This window comes from Alternaria conjuncta (genome assembly GCF_024043145.1).
Source record: "Alternaria conjuncta strain BMP 0040 chromosome Unknown scaffold_6, whole genome shotgun sequence".
Lineage (NCBI taxonomy): Eukaryota > Fungi > Ascomycota > Dothideomycetes > Pleosporales > Pleosporaceae > Alternaria > Alternaria conjuncta.
The window spans coordinates 408778-420476 of record NW_026250095.1 but is presented as its reverse complement, the minus strand read 5'-3'; the positions used below and the strand labels follow the sequence as shown (position 1 = coordinate 420476).

Sequence of the window (11699 nt, the reverse complement as noted above, 5' to 3'; positions counted from 1 at the left end):
TTGTCAGTCTGGTGTTGATCACACGTCTGTGCGAGGAGCAACGGTGATACTCCAGTATGGTGCTCGCGGTATAAGTGTGCTCGCGCCTGTACGTTCGTTGCCATTTACATCTTCACGCTGCCGCTGCGCCGCCATATTGACATCATCCTCAAAATGCGCTTCACAACCCTAGTTTGTGCCATGCTTGCACCTCTGATAGCCCTGGCGGCTCCAGCCGAGATACATAGCAGGTCAGATATACTCGCAGCCCGCCAGGCGCGTCCCACAAAGCCGGCACCATGCGTGCGTGTGATGAACACAACCGAAGCGCAGACAGCTACGCGTGCCGAAGCCTTCGCCCAAGCTTTCATCTACAAGAAGGACATCAGTGAGGCGTTCAAATACATAGCCAAAGACTACATTGTAAGAGGGTCACGACAGCTTCAAGAGGATCAATGACGGCTAACCACGTATAGAACCACAACCCCGCTGCACAGAACGGGTCTGACTCCGCCTGGAACATCCTCTCTCCAATCTGGGGCTCGCAGAGCATCACACCATTACGTACAGCGTTCAAGTCCCCACAAAGCTGGCTTAACTACCGCACCGGAAGTTTTGGGGAAGTCGTTGACCGTTTTCGATGGGAGGGTGGGTGTATCGCGGAGCATGCAAGTCTTATCTCTTCTACTGCAATAGAATCATTACTGACGTGGCAATCTGCAGTGGGATCAAGGCGAGAGATTTCCGCCGCAATATGTCTGAATAGGCAATCGATTGATGCATATAACCACACATGATAGGAATGTATGATCGAAAACATGTAGATACGTTAAGCCCAATGAATAACGACAGCGCAAACCCTTCACGAATGAATCCCAGATATCCCACCAACCTAAGAAAAGATGTGTCGTACACATGATACGTCTCTCTTGCACCATCGCCGCAATACCAATCTCGTTTAACTTTGATCGCAGAACGTGTTCCCTCATGCGAGTCGTTTCGCAATATATCCGATATCACAGCGCCAACCCCTTAGTTGTCCGTTCACACTCCGGCGTCCTATCCCATTCGATGACATGAGAACACGAAAGCTGATCATGCCAGTTCACATCTCAGACATCGATGCTGGACTTGCCCTTGTCTTCCTTGTCATCACCCTCAGGTCGGAGCTGCTCCTCGGAAGGCCTCGCGCTCTCATCGATGTAGCGCTCGGCATCAGCGTCGGCATCGAGATAGTCTTCTCCGCGCAGCAAGCTGTACCGCGCTCCATCCTTGTTCGTCTCTTTGATCTGTGGAGTGCCTACCGTCAAGTCGTGGTGGCAGTTGGGGCACTCATGTACCGTCGGAGCACGCAACGCAAACCACATCGCGCGAGCCTTGCAAGCAAAGAAGTAGAAGTGGATAAACCTGTCATCATGTTAGCAACCCTACTGATGACTGGCTCTGAATTTGAATGGCTTACATGTTGACAATCATGGGAGCTGTTGCGTATCCAGCCAAAAAGCCATATCCCGCTGACCCCAGATCGTCAACCTCGACCGCCCAGATCGGAATGAGTATTGCAAGATACGCGATACCCGCCAATCCGTCCAGGAGAGCGAACTTGGGGCCTGGCATACGATTGTGCCTTCGTTGGTGGACAATGCTCGCCGTTGAAGCAACCGCAGTCATGGCGAGGGGGATATAGCCGAAGCAGAATGTAGTTACATCGCGATGGTCGTACCAATACCGGTAACTATGGGATTCCAGCGAGAGAACGGTGATGGCAATGAGGAAAGGTGTTGTGAGGGCACTGGCAAACAAATTCAGTACGCGAAGAGAACGTTCCTGCGCCATGATCATCTTGTTGGTTTGGGTAATCTGTTGGTATCTGAAAATGGAGGTGAAGACGAAAAGAGCCAGATGGCTTGGTGCAACAAAGACAGACTGAAGTCTACAGGCCTGTTTAAGTCACATCACCGACTGGGATAGCGTCTCATCATCTCTCAGGCAACAGCGAAAAGCACATAGCCGCAAGTGCATCAGAGCCGCGTGTACACACGAGGCGCTTTTTGGCATCGTCAGCCAATCGATGTGTCGCTCCGGCACGACAACGGTACTACGCAGCAGTAGTGAGACAGCAAGATCTTTTGTTTACTCCCCCGAGTATGTGTTTTGGCCAATGAACGTTGACGTTGGGTGGCTATGCCGGCTAGCCTTGGTATAGCGCAGGTGGGCGGATTACTCGGGTCCTGTGTCAGGCTCTCCGCAGTGCATGGACGCATGCTCAAGAATAGAATGGCCTCTGAGACGTCTCAATATCTGTCTACCTACATACGGAGGTCTTTCCATGCATCGTTTCACTCTTGCTTCTACATCGATAGAGAAGGTTGCACAAGTCACGTGACTTTTACATCATCCGGGCATGCATTGCGGTTATACTAAAGCTCGTTTCCGTGATATCCATGCCTTTCTTCCAAATCGTAGAGTAGCGCCTTTTATTTATTCTGATCTTGGAGTGGGAAGCATGTCGCGTAGCCGCTTCCGCCAACGCTTGCGGCGTGTAGTTATCCAGGTAAGCAGAAATTACGTAGGTGACTAGGGAAGACCCTGAGAAAACCGTTGATTACTCAAACCCGCAAATACGTCGTTGACGATCCCGACCCTTTTTTCTTCGTATGCGCGCAAGCATACACAGCCAATCTTATTTCACAAGCAGGCCCTTTTTGGCATCACGATGCACCCGACCTCTATAACAGCTGCCGGAGTGAACTCATCGGGTCTTATCGAGGATTAGAACTACAAACTCAGCTCCGGTTACGTGCAGTACTGAAAAGCCGTCGCGTGTCAAAGACACGAGTGACGTCTACCCAGACGCAGCTACGATGTCCATGCTCCGCACTGCTTTCGCATCCATCACGGAAGGTCTAACCCGGAAGCTGGATCGCCCGCCCAAATACTCGGCATTGGTTTATCCTGGAACGTTCCAACATTTTTTCCCAGGGCGCCGCCTGGATAGTGTTATCTCCTCCGCTCGATGACGACTATAAATCGTTCAGACGAGGGGTAAGAACAAAAGCCGCTTGTGAGAATTACGACCTATTCCACGGATGTGGAGTAAAACCCCGTGTGTTCTTTAGAATTATCGTTGATTACCGCCACTCTTGTCATAAAATCATACTCCACGCTGGCCCAGTCCGCATGGCATTAGTTGTGAGTGGCTTGTCGCTATGGTCCCCGGGACGCCATGGTAGCTGCCGATTCGTGTCGAATTCTGCACAATTATTCTAAGGTAGAAGTATACATTGGCTCATGAGGTGTTTGCTTATCAAGATTCAGCGATGTGTATGCAGCAACATGCGACACGGATTCTGGCCACCCCGCGGTACCGAGCATTGCATTTGCAACTTGATAAGCCCAATCAGCTCTACGTAATGGTCAACATACCTTCTGCCTGTGGTTACCTCCCAAAATGATAGCCGCGCACGCGCCAAATCTGACGCACAACGCTGAGTTTCGGAGCATATATAATCGTCTAAGATCCCAAACCCTCCAAGGTTTACAGCGTAGAAGTCATCTCTGACCACAGCATCCAGCAAATTCCAAACCAGACTTACGACATGACTCAACACACAGAAACTCCCATGAATATTCCCAAACCATGGGGACCTGGCCGTCAGACTCATTTATACAGACTGCCTCGGCATTTATCCAGGACGATATTGGAACTTCTACCTTTATCCTCTATGGCGACGTTCGCAATGACGAGCCACCACTCGAATACATTGGTCCGCTCCATCAAGAACCCTTTCGTCCTGATCAAGAAAGAAGGGAATGAGGCAGAGCGAGCGAGGTTCTCGGTTCTGTGTTTCGACAAGCACTATCCGGACCATATCATATGTTATTATTGCGGCTCATACCATAAGCGTAGATCTCCTGGTAGTCGGGATATTTGGGGTCAAAACGCCCCAGCCGCCTTCAAGTACGGGACTAGGACGATATGCAAACGGCGCACAACAAAGTTCGACGGGTTGGACTGGGAAACCGTCCACGAGACGATGCGCGGATTCCGGTACTCCCCTCGGTATGGACACAATCTCCTGCGCCCTGAAGGCGTTCATCAACAGGGGTCAAAACGGTGGGGCAGTGACATCTATGCATTACCCTGTGATGGTCATTTGCTTTTGAGAAAGAGATGGGTCAGTGGTATTCCGGAAGTCGAGGATGTAGACCCCAAGGCCGTAGTATTTGGAATTCCATACTCGTTATGTCCACACCTGAACTCGGTCCTCAATATATATTCCATGGGTTGTGGTATAAGAAACGCTGTCTCTCGCTTCTACACGTACCACGATCCTGAGGAGCTCAAAGATGGATATGTTGATAAAGCCTTGAGGTGCACCGCCTGCCCTACCGAAGTGGTCATCGAAATAACTCCGCGAAGGCTGTTCATTGGGAATTGCGCAGACGAGTCGAGGTTTCCGAAATCAACCTATGTCGTAAGTGTCTCCAGATACGTCGACTTTGGCAAATGTCAGGATCCAGAGGACATTGAATGGAAGGCGCTCACAGAACGGAGACCGGGATTCTGGAGACGCCTCTTTTCGAGGAGGGATAGCGGGTCGCTAGACGGGGAAACAGCACGGCCGACGGTAGACCTTACACACCTGGAACCCGTTTGCGAGAGATTTAATGCGCGTCTTCATGCGCCTCTGCTCTCATCGCCGTCCCTCAGCAGTCCTACTGACCTTCGTCTGGCTATGCGTGATAGCACTGATGCACAACCTCCACCATACGCCGAGTAATCATAGTCAACAACATCGGGTCGCGAGAGTCCCAGCGAGCTGTGAACTGTGCCATGGGCGCATCCGGTAAGAAGCTTTGAAGGTGTCGGTTTCAACGAAGCGCAGTACGCGCCTATCTTCGACCCAGGATGATGCCCGGTCTTGCTTCGCGCGAGTTGTTGCGTCTGCACTTTGGTGTGCGGGATCCATGAATGGTTGTGATTGAGAACCAGACCGCAGTCTGAGTCAAAGGCGCACTCTATTCTTTCTTTATGGTTGTAATTTGTAGCTTTAGAACGTGTCGCAAGAGGGTGTGGCATGAACGGATTGGCGCAGGCCCGTGATGTCTAGGGGCAGCATGCCCCCACGACTGTATGCGTGGGCGCAAAATAGGGCCATTTCGGTCGCGCATCGAAGCAATTAGTGGTCTTGATCAATACTTGAGTGTTTGAACGTCAATGCTGATCCAATAAGAGAAATGGCCAGCTCAATCGCACAGACCATCGGTACACCTTCCCTAATTCGGTGATGACAATGAGACGATATCACACCCCCAGCCGTCCACAACGAAGACGGCTAATATGCGCCTTTTGCTCCCAACATATGCTTGTAGTCTCATTTTAAACAGATCTTTACTTGCACTATTCGCTAAGAAAGATTCCCGCTGCGCAATAACCATTCTGAGAAATTACCTGCATTTATGTACGCAATCGGAGTGAGATGAACGGAGAGTCCACCACGGATGTCTGTTTACCACACAGAACAAGGAGAGCATTCGAAATGAATAGATACAATACTCGCGCATGTGCTAAAACGGGCTAGCTGTAGAAACCTGGAGACAGTACACGGAATTCGTACATCAAGTCTGTGTTTGCATGTCTGCCTACACCATCCTCATGTCTGAAACGCCCACTAACCGTTGGCTACATATAGATCTCGTGGACCCTGACCAGGCTGTTGGGGGATGAATCTTTTGAATTTGTCTCTTGCACAAGTCGAGCTTTCAGGCGATCAGTCCCTTCCACATGAGCATCGTCAGGTGGTGGCTGCGGGCCATCGACCACGTGGAAACACAGAGATGCGTCGACAAGGCTGACGTCGTCGTCTGTTTCCGGCCTGAAGATAGTGATCTTGCTGATGGTCTTTTGGCCAAGTTGTAATTTGTGCTGCATGAGAAAGTAAGCGAACCCAGCACCGTTTGGAGATCCTGGTTTGGGTTAGTCTTGATATTTGTCATCGGAGTTGAACGCGACTTGCCTAGCAGCGCATGGCCCTGATCCGTAGTGGTAGAAAAGTCGGTTCCCGGCCACTCGCTTAGTTCGGTGTTACGGTCGCGTAGACAAGAAGCGATGATTTGATTAGTCACCTCGTTGGAGATGGCTATCATGAAGAAGTAGCGAATGTTCCTGATATTGGGGTTGTTACGAACCCAAAATCCCCAGATGATGTCTGAGAAAGCGCGAAGTTGAGGTAGGTCGTCTTTGTTCGGCTCCTTCGTACCACCGCCCCAGATAGTCTTGGCGGATGCTTGAGGGCTTTCAAGGAAGAGACCATAGATAGCGCCTCCTTTGGTGTTGATTCCGAATTCAAAATGCGCCTTTGTTGCCTGTAACGCCGTCAGCATCTAACTACTGCTCATACCCAAGCCTATACTCACTCTGTATTGCTTGCTGTTACCTGCTGTGCTGTACCACTGATTGATAGCCGGGATCTGGTTGCCCTCATTATCTCTTTTCTCTGGGTCCCAATGCTCGACCCTATAGCACTGGTTATCTCCGCCTGCTGAAGTCGGCCGTCCGTCGAGACCAAGAGAGCGCATCGCATGTGAGAAATGCCAGTGCTCAGAAAAGCTGCAGCTGAACGACGATGAGCTAGTTTCTCGCCAGTACCAGTCCTGAAGCTCTATCTTGAGGTCACTATTGTAAGGCCTTGCAGCAGATGGGGGTTCGCGAGTATCTTTCATCTGACGGCCTGCGGTCTGATCAGAGCCTTCGAGACCACAAATCAGGGCGCCTCCTTTGGCTGCATTCTTGTTCCAATCCTCCTCCGCGGCATAATCATCGTCCCAGAAGGCCACCGTGGGGTGTAGTCCGTTGGGTTCACGGCTGGTCGAATTTGAAGATATGCGGGTGATGTTACGGTCTGAGATGGGTGCGGAGGCCAGCGGAGTCTTGATACTGCCGACAACTGTGTGTATGGCAACCGCGACGACAAGGGCGGTGACGAAGGTCATGTCGCTGATCGCTGCCAGGGAAACTGAACGAAGCAACAGATACAAGGAACGTCAGCAAGACGAACAGCGTGATACAAGAGGCAAGGCGCAAGACTAGCGGCTATTGGAGGCTGCCACAGTGACTTCGTAGGTGAAGGAGCGATTGTTCCACATCCCAATTTGCGCGCGTGTCTTCTATGACGAAGGTCTTGGAAAGGAAAGTGCAACCACTGATGAAGCATGCTTGGCCACGGGTTGTGTGATGCGTAAAGACGTTTTCCTAAGCTACCCAGCCTCTGGTCCAGGGCCACATAACACGCTATATGTATGATTGACATTGGTTTCAATCTGCTAAATGCGGTCAAGGTGACCTCGGGATGTGAGAATGTAGCCGCGAAGCATTCGGACATGAAAATGCCATATACCGGAAAGCCATGATATCGAAAGCCATACGAAACAATCTTTCTGAGAACTACAGAACCCCAAATCACTGGTTGTTTCGTACCTCAGTCAGCCAGTCATCTCCCCGGTACTCATGCCACGGAGAAGGTTCTGTCGACGATTGAGCAAGAAAAATGAGGTATGTCGAATTCTATTCAGAGGCTCATCGGAACCCATGAGTCTTCAACGTCGTCGATCCAACAAATGTTCGCGGTGGCTATTCCGTGTCCGGCTACCCAAACGCATCTTCATAGGGCTAGAGCAAAGGCTTTGCAGGTGGTGCAAGACCCAGGCGTGGGCGTGTACCCGGGCTCATGCACAACTGCTTTCTGGATGAAAATAGCAATGCAGGTCCACAAGCTTTATGATAGACAGGATGTAGCGCGACGTTCTCAAGCACACTGCTGCCTCTAGCCTAGTCTTTCCCATGACTGCATCTCTCAGGGATATTCCTGCGGACTGGGCTATATAGTGGACTGATATGATGCCGAGTCGAGCGTATCGCGGACTAATATTACGGCTTGTATAGGTAGCGAATCGACGAGACGTGTAGAACGTGAGGGACGCGGAGGACGGATGATCGTGGAGCGCATGCGCCGTAGCATCAGGCGGGGATAGGTGCTGGCGCGCGTTTCTAGTGTGGAGTCTGGCCGGAAGGAATTCAAGGTAATAAGTTCAATGCAGATGTACAGTGTGGTAGCATCTCGACGTGCTGTATCATGGATGACGTGATAGCCGCCATCTCGACGAAGAACGCAGGCCCCGGGGACGGCGGGGCGCCTGACGCGTGTCTAGCGCGTTACGGAAAGTGGGGCATCGCGGTCGCGTCTCTAGGTACGCTCTTCGCGTGGCTCGTCTCCTCATCCATCTCATCATTGCCGTTGTCACCAGCAAACGTGCGGTCATCAACGCAACTTATCCTCATCTCTCAATCAGCGCTCTGCCTACCGCCCAAGCTAATTTCTCATCTTTTTCAGACCTATACTGGTTGCAGCGTCGCATCCGTTTGCTTCGGAAAACATCCACGTTCGCCCGTGTGCTGCAACTAGACTTCAGTCCCTTTCGAGTTCAGCTTCCACGTAGACATTGGATATGATCTCGTCATAGTCGTTCACATTTCATCTCACAATCTCCAACAACTTACCCTCTGACGCTGTCCTCGCTCTTCACGATGTTGCATACGCTTGCAACGTCAGTCCATTGAGTGGCAGTCAGTTGCGTCGCAACTATTCAGACCGGTCTGTTTCGATAACGAGAATGCTTGGAATACGCGTCTCATGCTTGCTAGAATCATCAATGTGAGTCGCAGCGTATTAACCTCGAATCTCCGAGTGAATCGAGTCCCACTAGCATACCTACCCAGACCGATGGGTGTCTACTTGCAGCTAGATCGTCAACAGCTCTTACGTGAGTTTGAAACCCGGTATATACGTACAACTGATGTGGAAGTACAAGGACCAGGAAGAGAAGTGGACACAACAATTCTGCTAAGAGTACAACGTGATGTCACTTCCAGGAGCAAGAGCAGTGATGATACGGACTGGGTTCAATGACTACAAGCTCAGAGGAATGACCTCGAAGCTCTTGCCACGATCTGCTCTTGGTGACAAGGATAGAGATATTTGCGCTCCAATTCATTAGACACCTCTGCCAGGCCGAGCGGTGTGCGGCCGCACACTCTTTCACTTAGCATGCTGGCCACGCCGTTGCCTACGCGGACTTGCCCCTCACCCTGTCGCGCCTTCCTCACGGACCCTAATCTCGAGACCCTCACCACCCGACTAGCGCTTGTGCCTAGCTCTTCCGTTGTATATCAGCTCGCGCTCACCGGCCTCGTACAGCTTCCCCTCCACCGCGCCTTCCACTCGCTTCCTCAACCCTCTTTCGCCCTCTTCAAAATCGAAGCTATTGCGGACGACGACTGCAGCTTCCGACGATGCGCCTTTCCGTCTTCACTCTTCTAGGGCTGGCCGCTACCGGTGGCTACGCCGGCAGCTCTCCATCCTCTACGGTCGCTTCTACGGTCGGCAGCGGACAGGCTGAAATCCAGGGTGCGGCGGATCCCTCGTCCATCTTAATTCCCCGACAATACGGAATTCCTACCGACCCGATCTCGGTCACGACATCTGTACAAGGTACCGTCGTTCCACCGACCAGCGTCCACTATCCCCCGGTCGCCTCCAGCGTGGTTGCTGTCCCGCCTCCATCCATCGTGTCTTCGGTGCAAGGCTCTCCCCGCCCGCCTCCGTCTTCCGTGGTCGCTATACCACCGCCTACAATTGTGTCTTCGATACAAGGCTCACCTCGACCTTCCGCATCCTCTGTAGTCGCTGTCCCGCCACCGTCCATTGTGTCTTCGGTGCAAGGCTCTGCGAGCCCGTCCTCTGTAGTCGCTGTCCCGCCACCGTCCATTGTGTCTTCGGTGCAAGGCTCTGCGAGCCCGTCCTCTGCAGTCGCTGTCCCACCCCCATCGATCGTGTCTTCAGTACAGGGCTCCGCAACTCCATCCTCAGTGGTATGGAGCAGTCAGCCCTCGTCTCAAGCTGCATCATCTCAGTCGGCATCCTCGGTGCAAGCCTCCGCGCCTCCATCATCAGTGCAAGGACCTGTTCCGCCATCCTCTACTGTGTGGAGCAGCCAAACTTCGTCTTCTCGATGGGCGTCCTCGGTGCCGCCTCCTGCCCCGTCCTCTTCCGCAGCTTGGAGCAGTCAACAGTCCTCTCAAGCTGCGTCTTCGTCTTCTCAAGCTGCATCCTCGTCTTCTCAGTGGGCATCCTCCGTGCCGTCTTCTGTCCCGTCGTCCACCGCAGCTTGGAGCAGTCAAGTATCCTCTCAAGCTGGCTCAAGTGTCGTTGTGCCGCCCCCCACTGCATCCTCGATTCAAGGAAGCTCTACTGCACCATCTTCCCGCGCCCCGACAAGCTCAGTGGTTGGATCATCAGCCGCCCCATCTTCTGGAGCGTGGAGTTCTTCCGCGGGATCTGTAGCGCCCACGAGTATATCGAGCAGCCAAGCCGGTAGCACTTCGACTGCATGGTCATCGGCATCACCTAGTACCTCTGTGTCCGCGTCTGGATCACTCGTCGCGCCTTCTGGCTCATCTTCTGTGGCTCAGTCAAGTGCTCAAGGCAGTTCGGCTGCACAATCGTCTGGAAGCGCAATCCCGAGCACTCGATTGACTTCAGTCCAAGGCAGCACTACTGTAGAAGGCATCATCATCATCCCTACTGGGATTTCTGGTAGCAGCACCTCTACTGGCATCATCATCATCCCTCCTGGTTTCACGGCAAGCACTACCTCGGGTGGCTCCATCGTCATCCCCACTGGAATTCCTGGTATCAGCACCTCGAATGGCATCATCATCATCCCTCCTGGTTTCACGGGAAGCACTACCTCGAGTGGTTCCATCGTCATCCCCACTGGAATTCCTGGTAGCAGCACCTCGAATGGCATCACCATTATCCCTCCGAGTGGAAGCAGCACCCCAAGCGGCTCCATCATCGTCCCTCCTGGTGTCTCGGGAAGCAGCACCGCAAGTGGCTCCATTTCTGCTCCGATCGTGATTGGGAGCAGCACTATACCTCCCAGCCCGATGCCTACAGGCGTAGGCTGTCCCGAATTGTGTCGTTCCCTCGAGTGGTGCCTAAAGTATTGTGTGGGCTATGTGTTCCCTCGCCCTCCCGATGAAGAACCACCGCACGAATGTCTTGAGCCAGCTAATTACAAGTGGTGTCATCTATGGTGGTTTGGCCCGGATGACGACGGTGGTAAGGATGGTCACCCAGGCGATCCAGACTCTGTTACAGACAGCGACCCCGAGTGCAAAGAGGAGAACTGTATCGCTGCATGCGTCACACAGAGACTCGCATCATTCTTGCTCTTCAAGCGGCCTTTCTGCCTTTGTGTCCCACACAAATGTGACAAGGATCATGACAGCGACAGTCCTAGCGATAGCGACAATGACGATCCATCAGTCAAGCCGCCAAAGCCAAAGCCGACATCGTTTCCAAAACCTACGAACCCTAAATGTAAGCTTTTCGGGTGTGGATGCGGGTGGGCGGGACTAGGGTTCGGGCCTGGCTGCCCTGAAGATGTCGTTCCGCCCATTTCGCTCACCATTCCATGTGGTATCTTCGGCTGTGACCCGTGCATCTTCTTCGGTTGTCATACCGGCCCGCGGCCTACGGGTATCATAGGCGCCGACGGATACTGTCCAGGTCCAACAGGGTGTGATCCATGCCCGCCAGAACTTTGTAGCCTCCCAGGTTGTACCGTTCCGGGCGGTTGTGGGCCGAAGCCTGGCC

At 52.7% G+C, this 11699-nt stretch overlaps 2 protein-coding genes across 2 annotated transcripts; both read right to left on the bottom strand.

Moving 5' to 3' along the window:
* Positions 1-1091: 1091 nt before the first annotated feature.
* On the bottom strand, positions 1092-1650 carry J4E85_004518 (uncharacterized protein; the record flags this gene model as incomplete). The annotated part of the gene is made up of 2 exons (XM_051468774.1): positions 1092-1386; positions 1442-1650. The coding sequence occupies 2 exons, from the start codon at positions 1648-1650 to the stop codon at positions 1092-1094; spliced, it is 504 nt and encodes a 167-aa protein (XP_051326989.1).
* A 4015-nt stretch (positions 1651-5665) lies between these two features.
* On the bottom strand, positions 5666-6975 carry J4E85_004517 (uncharacterized protein; the record flags this gene model as incomplete). Its single annotated transcript, XM_051468773.1, has 3 exons — positions 5666-5949; positions 5991-6348; positions 6400-6975. The coding sequence occupies 3 exons, from the start codon at positions 6973-6975 to the stop codon at positions 5666-5668; spliced, it is 1218 nt and encodes a 405-aa protein (XP_051326988.1).
* Positions 6976-11699: the final 4724 nt, after the last annotated feature.